This window comes from Berghia stephanieae, chromosome 1, assembly GCF_034508935.2.
Source record: "Berghia stephanieae isolate SIO BIC M18660-M18661 chromosome 1, UCSD_Bste_1.3, whole genome shotgun sequence".
Classification (NCBI taxonomy): Eukaryota; Metazoa; Mollusca; class Gastropoda; order Nudibranchia; family Aeolidiidae; genus Berghia; species Berghia stephanieae.
Window position 1 is genome coordinate 59571228 of NC_088360.1, and position 25224 is coordinate 59596451.

At 36.2% G+C, this 25224-nt stretch overlaps 1 protein-coding gene across 4 annotated transcripts in view; it reads left to right on the forward strand.

Annotated features, from left to right (window-relative positions):
• LOC144978558 (protein phosphatase EYA1-like) overlaps window positions 1-25224 on the forward strand; it is a 216612-nt gene that overhangs the window by 135464 nt on the left and 55924 nt on the right. For all 4 annotated transcript variants that reach the window (XM_078924773.1, XM_078924783.1, XM_078924792.1 and 1 more), the window contains 3 exons: window positions 2323-2409; window positions 3047-3116; window positions 11220-11968. In XM_078924773.1, the coding sequence (XP_078780899.1) occupies window positions 2323-2409; window positions 3047-3116; window positions 11220-11968 (906 nt within the window). The remainder of the gene's footprint in view (window positions 1-2322; window positions 2410-3046; window positions 3117-11219; window positions 11969-25224) is intronic.

The window sequence follows — 25224 nt, forward strand, 5'->3', positions numbered from 1 at the left end:
AGGAGTTATATTTGATGGGTTTAAAGGTTTAGAAATTACCTTATCAAAACGGACTGGTTTGAAAAATGTATTGTTGTCACTGTAATAGTAGTAGTAGTGGTAGTAGTAGTAGTAGTAGTAGTAGTAGTAGTAGTAGTAGTAGTAGTAGTAGTAGTAGTAGTAGTAGTAGTAGTAGTAGTAGTAGTAGTAGTAGTAGTAGTAGTAGTAGTAGTAGTAGTAGTAGTAGTAGTAGTAGTAGTATTAGTAGTAGTAGCAGTTGTTGTAGTTGTAGTAATAGTATTTGTTGTAGTAGCAACAGCAGCATTATTATTATGATTATGATTGATAAATGAGGGTTAGGACGGTGATGATGATGATGGTAGATGATTCGTGCACAAGTCTGTACTTTAAAAAAAAAATTAAGCCAAGCAATTATTGATAACAATTAAAGGATTTTTGCGGAATTCTGTGAGAAAAGTAGAGGGGAAATAGAAATGGAATAAATGATACACGTGTGAGAGAGAACGGTATTTGTAACGGATAGGTGGGGTCGTCGTTTCATGTTACAGTCGTAAAGCTAAGACACTTTTATACCCTGTTCGATGCTCGAATGGCTTGGTCACTTATAAAGGGCAATTATACTGACAGATGGAAATCTTATTTATTAGCATCATTAAGGTGGAATCAATCTCCTCTATTTATTTGTTTTGAAAAATATCCTCCTCACCCAACGTCAATTTTTTTTTCTTAGGCGTAAATTCTTCCATTACTTATTCTGTACCTAATAAAGGTTTTAACTGGGTTTCTTTTGTGTGGAAACTGTAAGATATAAAGACGTCAAGTTAGGATAAAACCGGGTACCAACTATAAACGGTTAAATATTTTCTATTTTATTCTTGTCTTCAAATTGGTCTCAGGGTTAAGAAGCGTCAGATTGGAAACTTTTTGACTATAGGTTAGAGTCTTCTTAATCGTTCGAAATATGATTAGAGTTATAGCTTTTTAACCAAAACCATCAATGTGTTTTATGATAAAGTGCCAGATTGGATGCTCGGTCTCTCCACTAGGGCTGAGATCCTTGTCTGGCATCGAGTTCAAGTTTTTACGAGTTTCTTTAGATTAGAACAAATAATTCTGAATTCTTTGTGATTTATGTATTTACCCCTCAGCTTCAAGTTGACTTTAGAATAATGCTATGATTGGTGGAAAGATTGAAGTCTGATTGTGTAGGGGAGGAAATGGGGGGGGGGGGGGGGGGGGGGGGGGGGGGGGGGAGGGGGGAGGGGACTGGACTAGGGCGGGCTGAAAGGTGGGAGAGAAATAGGGGCTGCCGCTATGGATAGGTATCATCTTACGGTCGTAAAGGCGTTTTTATTTGGGTATAATGGCCCATGGTTAGAATTGGGGCTTTTTATGGATAGATGCAGGGGGTTATGGGTAGGGTATTGATTATAATTTGGTGGTGGTGGTTGTTGTTGTCGTAGTCGTCTCCTTCCTTCTATTGTTGTGATAGGGCGTGATGGTTGTGATGGTGATGGCGATTGTAGTATTAGAGGTGGTAGTTGGATGCAGTCTGGTTACTAGTAGAAGAGAAGTAGGAAGGGTGGGCTTGGTCATTATAAAGATAAAGATCAATACCTACAGGTAGATTTGGTGGATGACAAGTTTTTTCTTCGGTTTTTTTTTTCTCTTTCTTTTCTATCTTTAAAAAAAATCTTTACTTCACATCAGGTTCTAAACATTGGAATTTGAAATGACTCCTTGTCCCCAGGGTTCACACATCCATAGAGCTTAGTCAGGTGTTTGACCTGGGAAGCCTGGTCTAAATATCACAGTGTTGCCACACGACACCACCGATTCACTCTCTCACTCACCTAATCACTAAATCATTGCATCACAAAAACTTGCGTAGCAACTCACAACACATAACTTATTAAGTCACTCATTCTCTTTTAAAAAATGAATTAATTAAATGAATGAATGAATGAATGAATGAATGAATTTATTTATTTATTTATTTATTTATTTGAGTTTTTGCTGTTGTTTGTTTTATTTGGTTTATTATTGCTTTTACCTGTTTCGATTTGTTAATTGGAAATTCTATGTTAATCTATACGTTATGTTGGAAATTCAGACTCAATAACTCTATAGGTAACCCACTCAGTAAACAACTCACTTTCTCACTCACCCACCCACTTACTCACTTACTCACTCAGGTCCAAAAATCATACACTCACTCACTCACTCACTCACTCACTCGCAAATGCTTACCTTCTCGGTTACAAATCCATCCATACTTATGCATTCTATCGGACACTATTTTTTTTCTCTTTCTTTCCCCAGGCTTCACACCTGACCCAGCCACTTCCACGCCTTCCAGTTTTTCTCAGCCGTGGTTGATGTGCAATAATTCCTCCTCACTCGACGCAGGTGAGACTTTGGTTGCTTTTACTTTACCATCAATTTCAAATACAGCAACAAGACAAACTCACCTATTATATTCATTCTTTACGGACTTTTTCACTTTCTCTCTCACTCGCTTACTACCTTTGTTTTCTATTCCCTCTTACTTATTCACTATCCTACTTGCTCACTAACCCAATCTCTCTCTATCTCTCTCTCTCTATCTCTCTCTCTCACACACACACACACACACACACACACAGACACACACACACATACCGAGAGAGAGAGAGAGATAGAGAGAGAGAGAGAGAGAGAGAGAGAGAGAGAGAGAGAGAGACGCTCACATATTCTTTTTCGTTCTTTACTCCCTCTCTGACCAGAGAGCTTATATTATAATATATATGCTCTCTGCTCTCACTCACTCACTCACTCACTCACTCTGTATTTCTTACTTACTTACTTGCTTTATTATTTACTTACGTAATCACTCACTCACTTACTTACTTACTTACTTACTTACTTACTTACTTACTTATTCAATCACTTAGTCACGTACTTACTTTTTCCTTTTTTACTCACTTAAATATGGTATTTACTTGGTGATATTCCCAATCATGTCGACATTAAGCCATAACATTCAACTGTGTCTTGTTGTCCACAGGAGATCCGAGTAAATCATCTTCACCGGGGTATTCTTTAGAGTCTTCGTATCATACAAGCCAATATTACAAGTAAGGATATAAGTGTGTTAGTTACCTTTGTCGTCAACGATACAGTTGTGATCATCACTCCTATTTATTCTTTTCCCTGGGTGGGGTTCCTGGCCTCCCACAGTGGGCAGGGTGACACTTACTCTGTCTTCTATCTCCTTATATCTATTTTCCTATTTGCTTTCTGTCTCTGTCTTGGAATGAGATTACTTGGTTTTGCCCTGGCCCTGGCTGTAGTGCTTGGCTTAGGAGGGGAAAACAGTTAAATTTTAAACGCATAGTTCTTGTTTTGGGAGATGATTTTTTCCCCTTGTAAACCATCTCTCTGTTATGTGTTATTATATTTGTTGTTTTGAAGGTATAATGTTAGCATTAATTCCACTTAATGGGATCTTGTGCTGGTGTCTGGGTGAGACGTTTAGGTGATCTCAAACTAAGTGCATTGATGGTGTGCTCTTGGAATTTACATCGTTTTCCTATATGAACCACTCCCCCTTGTCTTAATTTTTCCTCAAGTTCTTTTAATTGTACATCTAGAATCTTTTCACTGTCCATTTTTTTCTTTTTTTTTTTTTACTGGCGCTGATATGACCTAAATGTGTTGCAAGCGCCGTAAAACCATTAAAAACAAACAAACAAACGATCCTATTGCAAGCCTCTTTTTCTTCTACTTGAATGGCTTCTGAATAGCGTGTATAAAATCTAAATTTGCTTTCTAACAAGAAGGCAAAATTGGTTGATAATATAAAAGTCAATATTTTACATGACCTTCACTATTTCAAAATGAAATATAGACTGTGTCCTATGCTCTTAGCTTTGTAGTCACTTGATCGTCCATTTGTTAGTAAAAACAAACAAAATCAAACCCAACTTTAGCATTTATATAGCGCAATAACCACGAAACGTGATCAAAGGCTTTACAAATTGTCCTTAGCAACGGAAACACTTAACATGACATGTGGGACGAGACAGACGCCTGTTCATCGATATTTCAATTTTTTTTTCCGACAGAGGCAACGCAGTTAACGGTCAGGTACTCCACAATGCGCCATTCAGAGGAGGACTCGAACCGTTGGCCCTCCGGTCTGATGGCGAGTGTCATACCACTAGACCGCATAGCCGCACTAGCACTTGAACTAAATTGTGTGTGTGTGTGTGTGTGTGTGTGTGTGTGTGCGTGCGCGTGTGCGCGTGTGTGCGTATGTGTGTGTTTGAGTGTGTGTGTGTGTGTGTGTGTGTGTGACATAGTCAATGATGTTCAGATGAATCATTCACTCTTGCAATGTCTGTCTCAGCCACTGCAATTCATTACAATTGATGAGATCGTGACGTAGTTCACTCACTCACCCTGTCGTGTAGTCATTGTCTGCCATTGAATGGGGGAGACATGGCACCGTGAGTAAACAGACAATTGCATGATGTGTAAATTGGTGACAAGGCTTGGGCTCATTGTTCATTACCCCGGATAAGGTTGATAAGATAGGGAGTAGCATGAAATTGGTCCAGTTCCGTGGACGGGCGGGTGGATTATTTTATAGGTGGATGGATGGAATTTTTTTTTTTTTGGGTGGAAGGATGGATGGATGGATAGATGGATTTTGTTATGGATTGGTGGACGGATGGATAGGTGGCTAGAAGGAGGATGGATGAATGGATGGATAGATTGATGAATGGATGGGTGAATGGATGGGTGGATAGATGGATGGAGGGAAGGATGGATGAATAGATGGGTCGATGGATGGATGGATTTTTTTATGGATGGATGGATGGCTAGATGGATGGATAGGTGGGACGATGAATGGATGGAAGGATGGGTGGTTAGATGGATGGGTGGATGGGGATTTGGATGGATTGGTGGATGGGTGACTGATAGATGGATTGATGAAGGGATGGATGCATGTGTTGTTCTGGCTGTTTGAATGTATTGATGAATGAATGGGTAAATGGCCCGGTGGACGTATGGTAGGTAGATGGATGGTTGAATAGATGGTTTGTGAGCAAGTGTTGGTCTGACTGAATGAATGGATTGTTGTATGGATGCGTAGGTGGATGAATGGATGGATGGTTTGATAGATGGGTTGATGGATGATGAGCATAGTAATGGTTTGAACGATTTGATGGATTGGTGGTTGAATGAATGGATGACTTGATGTTCGGATGGATGGATGTGTAAATGGGTGAATTAATAGATGGTTGGAATGGTTGATGGATCAACGAAGAAAAATGAATTAAGAAAAGAGAGATTTATAAATGACGTTTTTAGAAAAATTTCGGACTTTTAAGACTCATCAAATTATAAAATCGCCCACACCAAGGAGACAATTCATCAAAAATGTTGAAAGCAGCCGAGTCATGGAAGTTGACTGAGAAGCGAAAGGCCTCACAATAAAGTAAAAAAAACTAAAGCCCAAAAATGTCTTTTCCCCCTCTTTCCCTCATTTTCAATATTTGAAGCAAAGGCAGTGGCTGTCGGTAGCAGTTGCTTTTATTTAACCAGTTAATTGTCAGTCGTACTCTGGAAAGACACGTATTTAATAAATTTGGCCAGAAAACTCGTCCTTCAAACATAAATCAATTTAAATGACCCTCATCTCGGCAAAAATTCTCAAACCTGGGACCTCGCGGGGTCCCAGGTTTGAAAGGTTTTTGCCTAGATGAGGATCATTTGAATCGATCGATATTTGAAGGGCAAGTTTTCTGGCCAAATTTGAAATCCTTGTCTTTCCAAAGTATGGCAGTCAACTGGTTAAACACTTTTTAAAAATCACAAATGGTTTGTTAACATACCACTTGAACGAAAAAAGGCTATTAGAGACGAGCCCAACTCCCCTCGTCTACCTCTTCTGTCTGCGACTATAAAAGGTTTACTGATGGCTGTTGTTTAGTTATTGGCTGTTATTGGGGCTGTTTGACGGCAGGCAAGCAAGTCGAGACTTTTGGCTGACTACCGAGGTAGAGACCCTCGTATCGATAGGTTGGTTTGTGGAGCTCTTGTGATTCCACTTCAATTTGGTATTTCAATAAAGGGGAAATTTGTTGCTCACTAATGAAACACCTTTTTTTTTTTCATTTTGGCAACAAACATGGACTTCATAAAATTGTTTCGATTGATTATGTTGACGCTCAATTAGACCAAACGTTTCAAACACGAGTTGTCTCTGGTTTGAGATGTTTTGGCACCTTTGGGATCATTTTAATCCATCGATTATCGAATCCAAGAAAACGTTCTCTAGCCAGAATTTTGAAAAATATGTTTTGTCAGTGTACGTAAAAATGGCTTCTTTAATACTGCAGTGGCATTTTGAATGTAATGTTTAAAAAACAAAAAGAATTATTCAGAAGGCAGGAAGTGGAAGAATTATTTAGGTGTGGCGTTAAAATACCTTGTTTTTATTTTGGGGATGATATTTTGATGTTACGTTTTGAGCGGAACATTGTAAATGCTTGACATTGTTTTGATAGAGCAGCTCCTTAAATCAAAATAAATAAATAAGTATATTAATAGATGAATGCATGAGTGGATGACTAATTAACTAATCAGATAAACAAACAAACAAATGAACAACTAAATGAATCAATCAATAAATTAAAAAGGGTGTGGAGGGATAAATCTTAATTTATGAAAATCTTATTTTCGCCAGAGTTCCGTTTAAATTAACATTTAAAAAGAATGGCTTGTTTAAAATAGAACTAGTAATAATTAATATTTTTGTGTGTTTGGTTTAAATCTATGTTTCTATATTAACACATTTAGTGAGACAACTGATTTGATTATTTTTTAATAATGAATATGTGAATAAAACTGGAATAAATGAAAATATAAAATGAACCGGTTTAGCAAATGGTCTGTCTACTGGGAGAAAACTATGTTGTAAAAACACTGGCAGTGTCTAAATATTTCATCAGTTTTATGCTGATCCTATCATGAAAATGTTGCTGTTTGAAAAGCTCGAAAAAAAATAACGATAAGTATTGAATTGTAAGCTTCAATTTATTAGACGCCTCATCAACGTTTTTGTTTATTCACCTTAACAATGCTACTATCATATTATTATCTCATTCGTCTGTAGTGTTTCATTCATCCTGTTTTGTTGATAAAGGGAAAACCCGAAACGTCACAAGTATGTCTTCCTCTAATACTAATAAATTGAAGCTTACAATTCAATACCTATCGTTGTTGTTTGCTGATCCCATACAAAATGGTGAACCATATGAAAGCAAACCCAAGATACTTTGTGAACGCTGAAATTTGAATTTAGAAGATTATAGGCTCCGAAAATGATCAAATAAAAGCAAATGCTGGTAGATGAATTTAATCAAACAGGAAAAACCCGATGATGGAATGAATAATCTATTAAACTTACCGATGGAATGCGATACATTACCGATAATATTACGAGATTGTGTTATGGGACAATGGTCTTAATAATATTATGTGGTAGATATGGGCGTTCTTGACAATCAATTTATCAAAAAGTCAAGAAAATAATGAGAATACTTCTGAATCAGACATTGTCGATCACGGCATGCTTTCAACCTTATGTTAATATTTTAATCATTTTATACACCCCCCTCCCCTGTAAAAAATGTGAACTCAGCGAGACATAGAACTGAATTTATATTCATTTAGTACCTAAGCTAAGGCAACATTCTATTTTTATTTTTGAGCCCACACGTTTATTTGTTCAACTGTATTATAGAATTATATTGTTTGAAAATATGTATGTGCACGTGCACGCGCCATTTCTGTATTTTTTTCTCCCTCGTCCTCTGTGAATGTTTATGGCCATTTATTTCCCGTGGCGCCGTCGGGTAAAAATGATGTTTGGTGACAAAACGACTCCGGACTTCGGCAGAGGCTGAAGTTTTAATGGCATCTCGTAATATTCCTTGGCTTTTGGTCCGTGGAGAATAAACTACGGCCCCTGGCCTGGCACAACAATAATAATGATGAAGCTATTGGGTTTCTCTGCTTGACTACGGGCAACGTTTTTTGTTTGTTTTTTTTGTTTGGGTTTTTTTGTTTGTTTACGGAGAAAGTGGTGGTAATGGCACGGCTTTGTAATAGAGTTGACGTATTGATGAAATTACTTTATGGTTGTTACAGATTTAACTAGGGAGGCGGAAATTTGGTTTTATGGGTAATCAGATATGATTATAAAAAGGAAAAAGAAAAGACATGGCCACCAACTACTTTAATTGTATGAATTATGACCCATTTTTTGTTTGTTGCCAAATTGAATATCGCAATGGGATTTAAAGAAAAGAAAAAAAGGAGGATTTACAATCATTAAGGTTCATTAAAGCGGGATTTAGGAGGGGGAAAAACCACGACAACAATATGAAATATTTTAAGTCTTTTTAAAAGTGCACTGCTTTAACTCTTGAAACTAATATTTTAAAGCATTTAGGAGCATACACAAGAAGCTATGAAATATTCAGTGATTTTTATGTGGTTGTTCAGTTTATAGTTGGCGTTTCACATGCGTTTTTTTTCTTTTAAGTCACCGATTTTGTAGTTTACGAATAACAGGGTCGCGGCGTTGAATTCTGGCGGGCCATTTTGATTATTTTCATGGATGCTATTTGGCTTCAAACTTCTTTTCGTAAGTCTGGTTTGGAAATGGCTGGACCGCTTTGATGTATTATTCTAAGATTTGCTCTGAAAGAATAGCGACAATAACAGCGTTAGCAGCAGTAACAACACCGACAGCAACAAAAAACAGCATCATCATCATTATCATCATCATCATCATCATCATCATCATCATCATCATCATCATCGTTCATCATCATTGTAATGTGTGGTTTCATGGTGGAGATTAAAGTTTATCTAATAAAAAATGTAAGTGATAATGATCCAGACACTAGCCACATTCTACACCCGTAGAATCGCCCTATTCAGTAAGGTTGATATAATAGAGGTGTGCAAGCCCCGATTTACCCGTTACATAGAAAATGATAATAATCAGTGACAATTAATGGGTCCTCTAGCTGTCTAAGAATATTTACCATAAATTAATAATGAATCATGAAGGAAACACGTTCCATTCCCATTTATATTTGCCAATAAATTTTAGTCTTGATTTATTCTGATTATAAGTATAAATGACACTGTCTGGAGAAGTAGAATTTGTGCGGTTTTGTCGTCTTGGGGTTTGATACTCCGCTTCTGAATTGCTTGTCCACATTTCGTGTAGGTGCCCAAAATTGAGTCCTTGGAAAAGGCTCTTCACTAACTTTTCTTCACCATTCTCAAATGTAAAATGAGAGTTGTCACTTTCAAAAATAATTGTAAACGCCACTTACAGGCGTCATGGCCTGCTTACAATATAGTCTATACATATTGCCCTATATAGAAGCTCGTGTTTTTATCAAAGAAGTGATGATGATGATGATGATGATGATGATGATGATGATGATGATGATGATGATGATGATGATGATGATGAGGGAGGGAGGGAGTGGAGAAAAGTTTTAAAAAAAATAAATTAATGTCTAAAGACTGAAACTCTTACAAATTATAAATAAAATCCGAGATCAATTAGAACTGGACTTGTAAATTTAAAATATAAGGTTTGAGATTTCTTTAAGCGTGGATTAGATTATATCCTCTCCGTTAACTGTTGGGAATTTTATATTCGATCTTAGAATTTGATATAAGGTATTATGCGTTTAATCAACGTATACTATCTTGACTGTTGGTTTTATTTTTGTAGGTAAAGAAACAAGTATGCTATTTTTTAAAATGATATGTGCTTAAAAAGAAGGAGGAGACTGCTGTAGATCACAATAGTCTTGGTTATAAGTTACGTGTTGTGACAGGACCGGGTTGTCGGGTAGCTGCTGTGAAATTGTTAATAAAAAACAAAAATCCTTACGATTGGATTGTTTGCTAAACGTGTACAAAGAGCCTAGTTGCGACAACGGGCGGCTATGGACTGACGGACCGTCGAACGGACGAAAGGACGGGGCGACGGACGGGACTTCAGCTCTCCCCTCGCCTTGTTTACTCTCTCCTTGAAAAATCTATAATGGAATATGAAGGGGCCTTCTGTTTGAGACGTGGCTGTTTGCTTTACTACCGTGGTGTATTGTAAAGTAGAGTCGACTGTAGTGTGTGCCGTGTACTGAGTGTGGATGTTTTTACGTGTCTTATGCGTATGTTGACCTGGATGCCCTACGTGAATGGGCCTATGTTGCCTTATTCTGATAAAACACTTTTTTATATTTAATTTGGCAGGGAGAATTTTTTACTTTAAATTTTGATCAACTAAAAAGATCATCCACTCGTCAAAAAGTCGCAAACCAAAGATTTCTTTAACTCGTCAAAAAGTTTCTCTAGCCTGACACTTATGTAAAAAAAAAGGAGTCTATTTGGAGACTCGTTGACTGGTTGGGGATCGTTTGAATCGAATCGATACTTGAAGTAAAAAATGTTTGGCCAAAAAGAAAAACAGTTACATCAAAGTAAAGTAGTATTATTAGACAGACCAACTATCACGACGACTATATCAAAAATGGTTATAATTTAACGCCAAACTCTTAATTTGAAAGATATGATAGTAGGATAAACATCAAAAATAATTCTCTTCTTAGACTCCTGTTTTATTTAAGACTCATTTTCTTTGTTTTTCTTTTTCTTTTTCTACAACAAGGTTTTATGATCGTGTTTCAGAAAACGACTTGTGTACGACGCCGGTGCAATTACTTCCGCTTATAATGTGATCAATCATCTCGCACAGGTTTTATGTCGGGATTTACCTAATACCTAAGATTTAATTTCAGGCTTAGTTTATCAAATTGGAGTTAAAACATGCCTTCATTGGAGAGAAAGAGTTTTGTTTCCTAAACTTAAAATAAAAAGTTATATTTTCCAAGTTTGACCCTTTTTACTTTCAATTCAATTTCATTCATATTGTTCATTCCGAAATAATACCGGCTTAACATGGTGGGTCACATATTATTCTTTACTTTAGAGAGAAACAAACTACTGGGCCAAGGTCTCGCCAGTGTTATGAATGACGTTTACTAATCAAATCCGATGACAGCGTTAAGTCCCCATTTATTTGATGTCATCATTTTGATAATTCCTTTCCTGTCTTCCTGTCCATATCATTACAGAGACGGCATTGAAAACAGTTACGACCTGAACCCATCACCCGCGGAGCATCAACACCACCATCATCATCATAATAATATCCGCCACCAGTCCTCACAACACCATCATCAACAACTTCACCACCAACACCAATCTATTCCAGTAACAACTCCACTCCATCTTCATCATCAGCACCAGCATCAGCATCATCCACCTCATCAACAACAACAACATCCTCGTCCAATCGACCATTCTACATCCTCCTACGAAGACCAAAGGATTATTACAAATATCGCCCAAGACGATTCTGGTAATATTCACGATAGTTCAGGGATAAATTCAGACACGGGATATATATCATTATCAACTGCCTCAACCCAACCCCAATCCTCACTATTGGCCTCATCTACCATCGCTTCAGCTTCATCTTCTCCATCCTCCTCATCTTCATTATCCAACGCTACAACTTCACCCGTGGCGGCTTTATCCACCGAGGAGGTTCCAGGCAGCAGTAGCAGCAACAGCAGTAGCGGTAGCTATAACAGTAGCAGCAATACCATCACTGCAACCACCACAACCATCAACAACGACCACCACAACCCACAGCACCAACAACAGCAGCATCACGACAACAACAGCAGCAACATGAGTGTGTACATGGGTCACGGACAAAATGCCAGTAGCTTCATGCAGGCTGCGGCATACCCTGGATATCATCAAGGAAGTCAAAGTCCATACAGCATGTTACAGGCTTCTTACGGAACCGATGCTTGTGAGTAGAATTGTTGTTATGCATACTCCATTTCGTTGACTTCCTACTCATTTTTCTCATTCTTCTCCTCCTCTCTCTCCACTCACAAAATCTTCCATTTTTGCCTCCAGCTCCTTCTTTTCCCAGTCATCTTCCTTCAAATCTTCACCCTCCATGTCTTCTTCAGCATTCTCGTATCCTCCTCGGTCTTTACCTCTCCTTCCATTCATCCACCCTTCCATTTATATTATCGTTCAACAACCCATCCATCGATCCATCCATCGATTCATCCATCCATCTATCCACCCAACCATCCATTCATCCATCCACCCATTCATCCATCCATCCATCCACGCAACCATCCATTCATCCATCCATTCATTCATCCATCTACCCATCCATATCCATCCATTTGTTCCATCCACCCATCCTTCCATTCAACCATCCATCCATCCTCCCGTTCAATGATGGCCATTCATCATTCACCCATATCTTCATCTATTTAAATGGTTGGTACTGACCAACGATTTGTGTTTCACGGTTTATTCACCTATGCGATGCCACCAATGCTGTGGCAGTGATATACGTGATGGATGGGGCATGCTCCACATTCACTCCTTCCACGTACTAACTGCATTATTTCCTTTTACCTGATTGGTCCTGGAATCTGAACGTCGTTAATTGGACAGGAAATTTATGGCCATCTGTACTCTACTTCCTCCTTTGTCTCGATTGCTCTAGTCCTTTTAGGGAATTTCGATATTTTAAGAACACAGGAGAGAAAAAACAACAAAAACACGAGCGAGTTCGTATTTAAGGTGCTCAAACATTACAAAATGATTTCATTCGTAACAATACTCTATTCCGTTTTCCCGAAATATACTATGATCAGCGAATGACAGTGTATTATTAATGACGTGTAGTACACCTTTATAGAGAATATATGTCGCTTGTACTAAAGTATTTAAGACTACGAGCAACTACTAGAATGTTAAAAAATTGCTGTGGTTTAATTGTTTAAATGAAAGTAAGCCTCTCGAACTAACGCGACATATTCTCAATTAAAGCTATGATATGACTGTTGAGCCATTATATTCGGTTATCATACTTGTAAAATATTCATATTAGTTAAAGAGGTTATTATATTATTATACAAATCAAAATGTGCATTGTACAATCCCCCCCCCCCCCCCCCCCCCCCTCCTTCCAATAGAAAAGCATAGAAAGAACGCACCTGTCAAAGGTAAAACTAAATTTTCATCTGTTAAAATAATAATATAGATGCAATGTCTCAACCGAATTAGTAAGGTTGGGAAAATAATATATCTTGTGTTCGATCATCTGTTAGCTGTATGATCGTGAAATGTCTCCTGATGGCATTGCATAGAATAGCATATAAACTAGACTAATGTGAAGAATCAAAAATCTCCGCCGAATGTTTAAAGACCTTTGTGTCATGACAGACGTTTTGACTGGGAGGCATTCGGCTTGACGGATGGCATAGCTTTCACTTCCAGCCAGACGCAAAGCCTGGCGTTTTTCAGCACATCAAAAACGTTTTCCCACTCGATGTTTTTGCTCGGGGCTAATGGAGCATTCCACGCTAAGGACGCTGACAGGTGTGTTCTTTCTATGCTTTTTTGGGTTTGTTTTACTTTCCCCCTCATTTGCTACACCCATGTTTTTTTTTTTTACTCTACTATTTTATTGTGCATTATTATCTTTGATTCTTCAACTATTATTTTTCAGTCAAGTACCTTCGCTCTGGGAGAATTGGTGATTTAGTTAATAATTTATCTTGCTTTTGAAACGAAATGTCCTGATGTGAATACTTGTTTGGGGTTTCTTTCTCTTGTCTTCTACTTCGGAGTTGTATGGCTCTGTCTTGTACAGTCCGAGACATTTATTGGCAGCAAAAACTTTTGCTCGTCATATTATGAGGAGACTGATGTTGAATTTGTTGGTCCCATAGTGTCAAATAGCGTTGTCTTTGTCCAAATCATAAATGTTCTGCTAGTATATGTAATGGTTGCATGCGACATTATGATAATATCAATAAAAGTGCTGCTTCCACACAGATAATTTATTATTGTAAACCATTCATGATCGATAAACAATGAATATATATATAAATATATATATATATATATATATATATATATATATATATATATATATATATATATATATATATAAATATATATATATATATATATATATATATATATATATATATATATATATATATATATGTATATTATATATATATATATATTAAATTTGCATCTCAGAATTTAATGCAACAGTAATTATTATTTTATTTTAATATTATGCTATTCTGATTACCCATCCTGACTGACGCATTGCGTTATCTGTCGAATACGTTAGTTATGTGATTTCACAATTTACTCTCAAGTTTCAGTTATTGACTTACTTATCAAGTGACCATCGCTTTAATATGATTAACGGAATAAGAAAAAAAACATAAACTAAAGACATGGTAAATTAAGTAATAATTATAACAGCTGAATACTCTGACTACTCAATTTTACTTTTGTTTGTCTGTCGTCGGCGATATTGTTCGCTTAATACGTTTTCGTCGAGTCCATAATAGTCTTCAACAGTCATGACGTCACTTCCCTCGTAAGGACGCATAGTAACATAGTAACTGGCTCTAAACTGTCGGAACAATGGCGGACGCCCTTATGAAATATTTCTCCGACGAGCATAAACGTGTACCCAGAGGGGAAGAAGATTATAAATATGATCATGTTTTGACTTTTACACATTCTGATCACAAGACATGTGAAAAGTTCTAGCCAGCATGAAGAATACAGATTTTCTTTGTTTAGAACCACGATGGCCGCCGTTGCTGGGCGACAAGACATCAGACTATTGAATCCAATTCACTCTCAATTCAAGTAATTGCGATACTTTTCAAATTACCAATATCATTTACCCCCTTAATGATCAGCCGTTTAGTTGTCTTGTAACATCGATTATGTAATATTTAGAGTTCTTCCTGTTTGATATTTTTCACTTCATAGAGCACTCACTTACAACACACACACACACACACACACACACACACACACACACATCGCAAAATGTACTCTGTGGCATTTTTTTTTTTTTTGGAGTGGGGCGGGATGCCAAGGGCTCGATCAGACTTTTAAAAAAACATAAATATGGCCCACCTAGTCAACAAAGTATTGTGTCAGGATGATGATAGTGGACTTCAAACTCAGAAATATCCAACTTGGTTTAACATTGTATGTCTTGTTGAAGACAATGGACATTCTTGAATAAACAAAGACTAACATCTCCCTTTTATGGTCACTTTTACTTTCAAATCACTTTTTGTCGCCTGATTCACCTCGTCATCCAACAATTTTGAGATAATAGGTGACAAATGAAGTGAAAGCCATTAACCAATGAAAAGAGTGGGGAAGTCACGAAGAGTGAAATGCACACATTTATAATTTACTGGATACCTCATTACGGGGGTATTGTGTGTGTATCTTTAGGTTATTTCAAACCCAATAAATGTTTCAACAATTTCCCCATAGCGTGACGGCCCGCCCAGCGTCTTTGATGTCATAGTTATTATTACAACATTTATGCATCACTGCTTCCGCCGGCACCAGTCAAGCGTACCGCATTAAAGTCAGATTTCTTTCTTTCCATCTTTGTCTCTTTTTCTTTTCCTTCATGTTTTCGTTCTTTTCCTCCTCCATCATTCCTTTCTCTATTCAACAATATTTAACGTCGATTTGGGTGATTCATTCGTTTTGTTCGTTATGGTTTCCTACGTTGGATTTTGCGGAACGATAAATAACTTTGTGCTATCTCCGTTTTTAATCGGTTAATGATGGTGTGTGTGGTTGTAGTGGTTATGGTGCATGCTGGTGGTGGCGGGGATTGTTATGGTGGTTAATGATGGTAGGGGATGATGTTGAAGGTACCGACAAACTATTTATATATATGTATATATATATATATATATATATATATATATATATATATATATATATATATATATATATATATATATATATAAAGGTGGGGGTAGTTAAACTAAATATATAGACAATGATGATGATAATAATGATGATGATGATGATGATGATGATGATGATGATGATGATGATGATGATGATGATGATGATGATGATGATGATGATGGTGGTGGTGGTGGTGGTGGTTATGGCAGTAGTAGTGATGGTGGTGGTGATTATGATAATGGTGGCAATATCGTGCTGTTGTTGGAACAAAAGATCGTATGGTCGCATCTCAAAATTGATCACACTTCTATTCGGTGACACCAAAGTGTTCATGAACTACGGGTTGGCCTACATTACGACTCATCATAGAACCACTTGAATGGAACTCTTCACTAACTGTACACAACTTTCCTTGATGAGGAAAAAGCATTTGACACTTCGAACCAGGATTAGGACAAAGAAACATTACGGATGCTATTATTGGATACTCCAATCGCCACTTAGTGGTGGAGCATAAGTCGTCAAGGTTACCCTTGGATAGCTAATAGAAGGCTTTGATATAAAAACGGTTTTACATCAGGACTGCAAACAAAATAAACAGACAAACAAATAAACACACACGCGCACACACACAAACAAACAAACAACCTTCAAAACATACCGCAACAGTAACTGAACGACTTGGAACTATATAATATATATATATATATATATATATATAATATATATATATATATATATATATATATAAAGAAATTGTTTTAAAAAAATTCCTTATGTATTTATTTATTATTATTATTATTACTACTACTACTACTACTACTACATACTACTATTACTACTACTACTACTACTACTATACTACTACTACTACTACTACTACTACTACTACTACTACTACTACTACTACTTCTACTACTTCTACTACTACTACTACTACTACTACTACTACACTACTACTACTACTACTACTACTACTACTACTACTACTACTACTACTACTACTACTACTACAACTACTACTACTACTACTACTACTACTACTACTACTACTACTACTACTACTACTACTACTACTCTTATTTGTTTTTAATTGGTGTTAATGTTTTTACTGTTATTATGCATTGCATTTGATAAGTTCAGTGTGACTTCAAAACTTTGGAAAAGCGTTGCAAGAATGGCAAATTTTAATGTTTATGATTAGTTTTAACATCGTTTGAAATTATATAGGACAACGTTGTGTCTTTGTGATCTTATCTTTATATCAGATTATCATAAATTTTACCCCCATATGCCATGTCATCGCAATGTATCGTTACAAGAATAGATGAATGACTTTTCAATGTAAAAACTTGTTATAATCGCGGGTTATTAATTGTATTTACAGTCCAATAATCATTAAAACGCTGGTTTTATTATTCATTGTATGTGTTTATATTCAAATGCGTCCTCATTGTTATGATGGTTGTACTCCGACAAGTGATATTTTATGTCTAGGCATAGCCAACAAGCATACAGACTTTTCATTGACAATGCCATTCGTTCATTAAGCGTAATGTTGAATATTTCCCTCAAAATCTGAGCCTGCATCGGTTTATGAAGACACGAAGAATTCAGGAATACATTTTGTTTGTTTGTTTGAGCGTCAAATTTTATGTGAAATAATGGATTTTTTGTGGTAAATTTTAGAGAAAAATTGATTTTTTCGAGAAAGGATGATTTTTTTTTCGTGGGTGATTTTGGAGATTTAAAAAAATCTACTTTGTCAGTCTGTACCAGACATTAATTTTTGCTGTAGAAAAATAAGAGAGAAGATTAAGACGATAATTTTGTTTATTAAAAAATCATATTCATTAAGTAAATAATGATAAATAGGTATCATGTCTGTAATACTTCAATGCCCGTTGCGAGACACAATTTATACTCTTCTTTGGTTATTAACGCAGACCATTAAGAGGACAATGATGCCGACACTACTTTGGCTCGACTAAAGCTCAAATCACAGTGACTTTACTTCTCTCACTGTGGAATTGAAAGAAAGGATGTTACGTTAGTGTAAAATCGAACTCCATTTATAAAGGCTCAAAGTATTTATTAAGAGAATGACAGTCAATCAGTTAAATCTGTTATCTACCTCTTCAGCATGCATTGGTCTTTTTGGGGACTAGGTCAGGAAGATACAAACAGACATTGGTCGTCTAGCCAATGACAAAGGACTTTCAAAAACCGATAGGAGGTTACTTCCAGAGATGATATACCATGTGAGGAGAGAGAGAGAGAGAGAGAGAGAGAGAGAGAGAGAGAGAGAGAGAGAGAGAGAGAGAGAGAGTCAAATTTCAGTCCATTGACTGGATAATAATATTATTATTATAGATACAGCCTAGTAAATCGACAGACACTGTATGATAGCTCACCCTAGAGGTCTTTCAATAAGTTCACATTCCCTGCCTCTGGTTCTTTCCAAAATCATGGTCTTCTAATGGTCCCAACTTGTCGCAGACATATTCTACGTTACGCTGCGCTAATCCGTTTGGCTCCATCTGAAGTCTTGAACGCCTACTCTGATTTCCTTTAGGGATGGTCTCTCACCACCTTCTCTTACACCCAAAATGGCCGAAAATAATTTTTTTTTAAAAATATAATCGCTGACGGTATTGCTACTGTTGCTGCTGCTGCTGCTCTCTTATGAGGAGATGGATATTGGTGATACATAGCGAAATGACAGCAGTCTGCACCAGAGGAGATATGCCACTTTAACCCCGCTTTAGAAGATAACCCCGCATACATAATATTGTGTTAGTATCTGATCATCCATCACTGATGTGTTATCAGATATCTTTTCCATTGTTCTTTCCACCAGACACTGGCATGTCTGCGGTTGTCACATTGCACGACCTACAGTACACGTCCATACTTTTCGAAACACACTCACATAAAGCTCATGGTCTTCTTGACACCCCCGTTGTACCATAGTTTTTGAAAAGTACACATACATATCACATCGAATCGAGTGCTATTGTCATCGTACCCAAGGACCAAAATACAAGCCAGACGTCTACTACTTTAACGCGTGTAAATGAGAATCATTATTAAAGAATTTATTCTTCCTAATCGAAAATCTTCGTCATTTTCAAATTGAAGAGAGGAAAAAAAAGTTTCATTCATTGATTCATTGTACAGAATCAAATCGACCGTTAGGGTGTCTGCGTTTCTTTTCAGTCCGGCGCCACAGACGATTTCATCTTGTTTTGCTTACCGCATGCGGTGGTTTGTCTTGGCCGTCGTGGGACCGGACTCCCCTCGGGCTGTATTCACTCATTTAGCCCAGATTTTACAATTGTCACCATAGGGGTACCAGTGGAAGCCAGCATGTAACCCCGTATGCATCTGATTGCATTGACAGGCAGTTTGTGCTCGCTTCGTCGTTGAGTTTAAGCCTTCTATAATTGTAGTATCTCTCACTGCATGCATACCGTTTGAATGATGAATCGCAGTTAAGCATCTTTATCTCCTCACGTCAAGTTTTAAAAACTTCTCCACCCAACCCCCTTTTTTAAAAAAAATTCTTTCTATCTTTCTTTTGTGAATCGCATGTAATTTATCATCGCGTTCTGTAAGCTGGTGGGAAATGAAGTGGTATAAATTTTAATTGTTACTTGAAAGTACTTGGCGTTAACCGACCTGTTGTGAATTATATTGTCAATTGTTATTATAATATGTAGAACACTAGAAAGTGTAGTATGCACCCAAAGGTCTCTCAAGGGAAGGAGATATATTATTATTATTATTATTATTATTATTATTATTATTATTATTATTATTATTATTATTATTATTATTATTATTATTATTATTATTCATCATCATCATCATCATTATTATTATTTGTTTATTATTTTTATTATTATTATTATTATTATTATATTATTATTATTATTATTATTATTATTATTATTATTATTATTATTATTATTATTATTATTATTATTATTATTATTATTATTATTATTATTATTATTATTATTTATTATTATTATTATTATTATATTTATCATAATTATTATTATTATTATTATATATTATTATTATTTTTATTATTATTATTATTATTATTATTATTATTATTATTATTATTATTATTATTATTATTATTATTATTATTATTATTATTATATCATCATCATCATTATATATTATTATTATTATTATATTATTATTATTATTATTATTATTATATTATTATTATTATTATTATTATTATTATTATTATGACTATTATACTCTCAAACCAGTACAACATTGTTAAAACAAGCCCATACTAATAAAAGAGCGAGGATCGATGATCGTTATTGACGAAGATCATTTGTTTAGTCTAAAAAATAAGAGGTCATTACTCTGAAACCGTAAGGTCGATTGTACAAGGAATGTATCCAGTCCTCCGGAGGATTGGATTCACACTTTCAAGGAGATTGGAACCAATATTTTGTAATCATACTTTTGTCCCTATTAGAATTGGATAAGGGCAGCCAATTCGTGGACAGCGCAGTGGCAGTTGCAGTGGTAGTTATATTTGTATCGGGTGAGAAAAAAATAAGGAAATACCTGTTTCGAAAATGTATTCATAAAAACTATTTTTTTCTTTTTGTATATAAACGATGCTTTGGATTTTAAGGATTTTTTAAAGTTGTTTAAAAATCGCCATAAACCCCGTGGACAAAATTCATTAGTTAATGGGCGCTTGCTTAGCTCAGGAAACAATTAAAACGTAAACCATCTCCCACAAAAGGTATGTGTAAGACGTATAAAAATGGAGCCGTTTTGTTTTGTTTTAACCGATTAACTACCGCACTCTGGAAAGACACGCATTTAAACGTTTGGACAGAAATCCCTTCCTTCAAATATCGACCCATTTCAATGACACTCATCTTGGCAAAACCTCTCGAAGTCCCAGGTTTGAGAGTTTTTGCCAAGATGAGATTTATTTAAATCGATCGATATTTGAAGGACGAGTTTTCTGGCCAAATGTTTAAATACAAGTCATTCCATATTAAGACAGGTAACAGGTTAAAAGCATGAATTCCATTCTCGTAAAGATCAACTCCTTTTGACGATGGGAAGACCGATTGTTTTACGATAATATTTTGTAACAGTAGATACTCCTATACCATGTTGTTAAGGAGTCCACCAACTCATATTAAAGATAAAGTGGCGTTCACTTTGTTGTTCCTGCGTATATTTACCTTTACATGTCTTGTCGAGACGGTGATAACGTAAGTCATTTTCTTCTACGTTCTTCAATTAAGTAAATTTCTTTTATTTCGAGAGAAATTTTTTTTTTCCCTTTATCAAAAGTGATGTTTATTTCCTCGCTATATTATTTAATTTAAAGCACGTTTCCCCCTCTTTATGATAGGTAATGCTTAACTTTATACGGACACACTTAATTGATGCTATGCGTTCAGTTAGATTACTCACAACATCCGCCAGAGTACCAACACACAAAACAATGTGTAACCTCAAGCGTTCATAGTCTGATTGATATAATTTAGTGAGAACTGATCATTGAAATGACTTTCTAAAACAATAATAAAGAGCTGAATCTATTTCGTTTCATCTATAGAGCAAAAATGTATAAACTAGTTTTCGTTTTGATGTATATATTAAAAAAATCAAGCGCTAAGAGCATGGTCCTCCGCTTAGATAAGTTTAATATAAATGTAAAAATACGTGTATCTTCACCCCCACCTCCTCTCACTTTTAGACGTCATCGGATGTGTTAAAAATTAAAACTGTCGAAAATTACTGTCGAAAAAAATACGTTGTTCCCAACATTTCCTGTAATTTGACTTTGTTTCAACTAACTAAAATAAGGGAACTCTATGTCTTTCTGTCTCTCACACACACTTTAAACAAATCTCTATATTAAAACCATAACATAACCTTTTCTCAGCAACATCACTAGATTCCCACATTCACTTGTCAAACGCCTTTACGGTCATAATTTTCCATGCCTTGATAACAATGTTATAGAAATAATAACTATAAAGATAATAACAATATTTGCCCCAAAACACACGATAAAAGATGGGACAACTTCTTGTCAGTGTTTTGTGATTTTCATCGCGAAAGAATTCCGTCCATGACAATGACAGCCTAAACGGCGCGCGTAAATTAAAATGTCAGTTTTTGAATGTTTAGATTAGGCTGTCGGGATCTTGGCCGTATTTTTATGTATTTACGGGGGTTATGAACGACAAAAGATACGGCTTTATCGGCCAAAATCATTATAATTACTTATTATATTGTTGGGTTTTGTTCCATTAAAAAATCATATGCAGTCTGTCATTCTATTTTTCCTATTTGTTTTGATTTTCGTCTAAACGTAAAATTGCTTATGGGGGTCATCATTTTTCACTTTCATACTCTTTTTTTAAAACTCTCTCTCTCTCTCTCTCTCTCTCTCTCTCTCTCTCTCTCTCTCTCTCTCTCTCTCTCTCTTTCTTTCTCTGTCTGTCTGTCCGTCACACACTCTCTCTCTCTCTCTCTCTCTCTCTCTCTCTCTCTTTCTTTCTTTCTTTCTTTCTCTGTCTGTCTCTCTCTCTCCTTTCTATACCTCTCTCTCTCTATCTCTCTCTCTCTCTCTTCACCCTTTGTCCCTTCATCTATCTATCTATCTATTTATCTATCTATCTATCTATCTATCTATCTATTTATCTATCTATCTATCTATCTATCTATCTATCTATCTATCTATCTATCTATCTATCTATCTATTTTTGTTTGTATAGATCAACTACATCAAATGCGCTCAAAACGCTTTACATCGGCTCCCAACACCAACACGGAACATTTTGGGCAAGACTTGCAGCCCGCAAGGCGCCATCGTAAATTCTTTCCACAGAGACAACGATGGAACCAACCAGATACTTACATGATGAGCAAATGTGAGTAAAGAACCTTTTCCAAGGACTTTGCGGAACCTACAGTGGAACCCGAGCCTCCTACCTTGGCAAGCACAAGACAAGTGCCATCCCACCACTATATCAAAAAACCGCGCACCCCGCCCTCCATCCCTCAGTCATACGCCCCCCCCCCCCCCCCCTCTCTCTCTCTCTCTCTCTCTCTCTCTCTATCTATCTATCTATCTATCTATCTCTCTCTCTCTCTGTCTGTCTCTTTCTGCCCCCTCCCCCCTCTATCCATCTATCTATCTATCTATCTATCTATCTATCTATCTATCTATCTATCTATCTATCTATCTATCTATCTATCTTTCTAATTCATTTTAATCCCAGCTCCCATTGGATAATTTACACCATCTTCTAAATGTATTTCCCTCCTATATTATATTCTAAGCTTAGATCACCTTCCGTCTTTAAAAATGCCACCAGCTTATCGGCTCTTCCATCGCTCTTCATTATGGTGATGTCTCAGACTTAATCAAAAGTTGATGATGGGTGGACATATTTTGTCCTGTATGAATATATTTCATTTTTACCCCCCGTCCTCATCCAATGACACGCCTTCTCGGACCCATTTTACATTTTTTAATGACAAAAAAAAAAAAATAATAATTTAAATATCAAAAAATCAAGTGGCGTCGAACAGACATTGGTGTCAATTCTTATCAGATTTTAAAAAGATAATCACTCGAGAAAAAGCTTATTCCAGAAGAATAAATCCGCCACTTCTATATGAAACAAATAAATAAAATATTCTTTGTTCCTTTTGTTGTTGTTTATTTGTTTGTTTGTTTGTTTTGTTTTGATTTTTCCCCAACAAAACTTTGGAAACAATGCATGCAATAGACAATATTGGGTTTTTTCCTTTGACAGTGCGTTTCTTCTCCATAACTTTCATACTTCCTATTTTCTTTCTTTCTTTCTTTCTTATTTTATCTTCTCTCTCTCTCTCTCTCTCTCTCTCTCTCTCTCTCTCTCTCTCTCTCTCTCTCTCTCTCTCCCCCCCCCCCCCCCCTCGTTTTGTTGTGTCAGTTTTTCTTTTTGCTCTCCGTGTCCCAATCTGCAGATGCTAACTCTACCACTTTTTCCTGCATTCTTTTTCCAACTAACTCCCAAGTTTAACTTTTTCTAGCATGTCGTCCGGTACAGTCGTGCGCGCTCGAATAAATGTCAACTCACGCTGCACAAACATTTAGTGACGAGTGCTCTAGCGAGTGAGTGTGAGTTGACGTGCGCTAGAGGCTGCTCATAACATCCTCGTCACCTCAAGTGTTAAACACATGCCCCGGTGTCGAGGGAACGTTCGAGTAATTTGTTTTTAAACGCGAGCAAAATGCCTGGGATGTTGAGAGATTTCTCCTGGGGGAGAGCAGCAAAAATTTCGTGAACGCATGATGAACGAATAAGCCGTTGATGCTATCATGATAATTTTTAAAAGGCAGTGAGTGGGAAGTGGGAATGCTCCTCTTTGGCAGGCTCATGACATTGTGGTTAACCCTTCTGACCTCCCTCCCCACCCCACCCCACCCTTTACTCCTGTTCCTTTGGATCGAAAATTTTGTACGTCGTCCAACCCTGTTGTGCGACATTAATAACTTTTGTTCTAATCGTTTTGGTCCTATTGATACTATGCGTTTAGGTAAAATACTAAAAACATCCGCCAGTCTGGTGTAACTTACCGAGACATAGAACTACGTGTTATCTTGAACCTTTATTGTCTGACTAATCACCAAAATGGCCGTTCTAAAAACAATAATAGAGCTACGTGACGTCAATTTCGTTCCTTCTATTGAGAACTGCTCATCGTATATTAAAAGCAAGATGCTGCATTTTAAATAATCTGACATATTTTGCAAAGTGCATTAAATTAGCTGTTTGATTCCATTCTCCTTTTTCTGTCATCATCAGATTATAACTTTTAAAAATTTAGATTCGCTTAAAATATCTCTTACTTTGATTGTCATTTATTTTTTCAAATTCTGTCTCGTTAAAGAATGTACTTTAATGGAATGAAGAAAGTAGAGTTAACGAAAACAACAAAATAAAATATTTTGAAAGAAAAGAAAGGATTTCAATTTTGCAATTATTATAATAAAAATAAGAAATTTTGTTTCGACCTAGAGGATGAATGTGAGTCCGAAATACCAAATTCTGTCATTATTGCTGCTGCTTTTTTGTAATAATAATAATAATAATAATAATAATAATAATAATAATCTTTATTGTCCAAATTAAAGGCAATTCATGTGAGGTAAACAATGCTCAGTTTGGTTCATGGTATGAACATCAACACATTTACAAATACAGACAC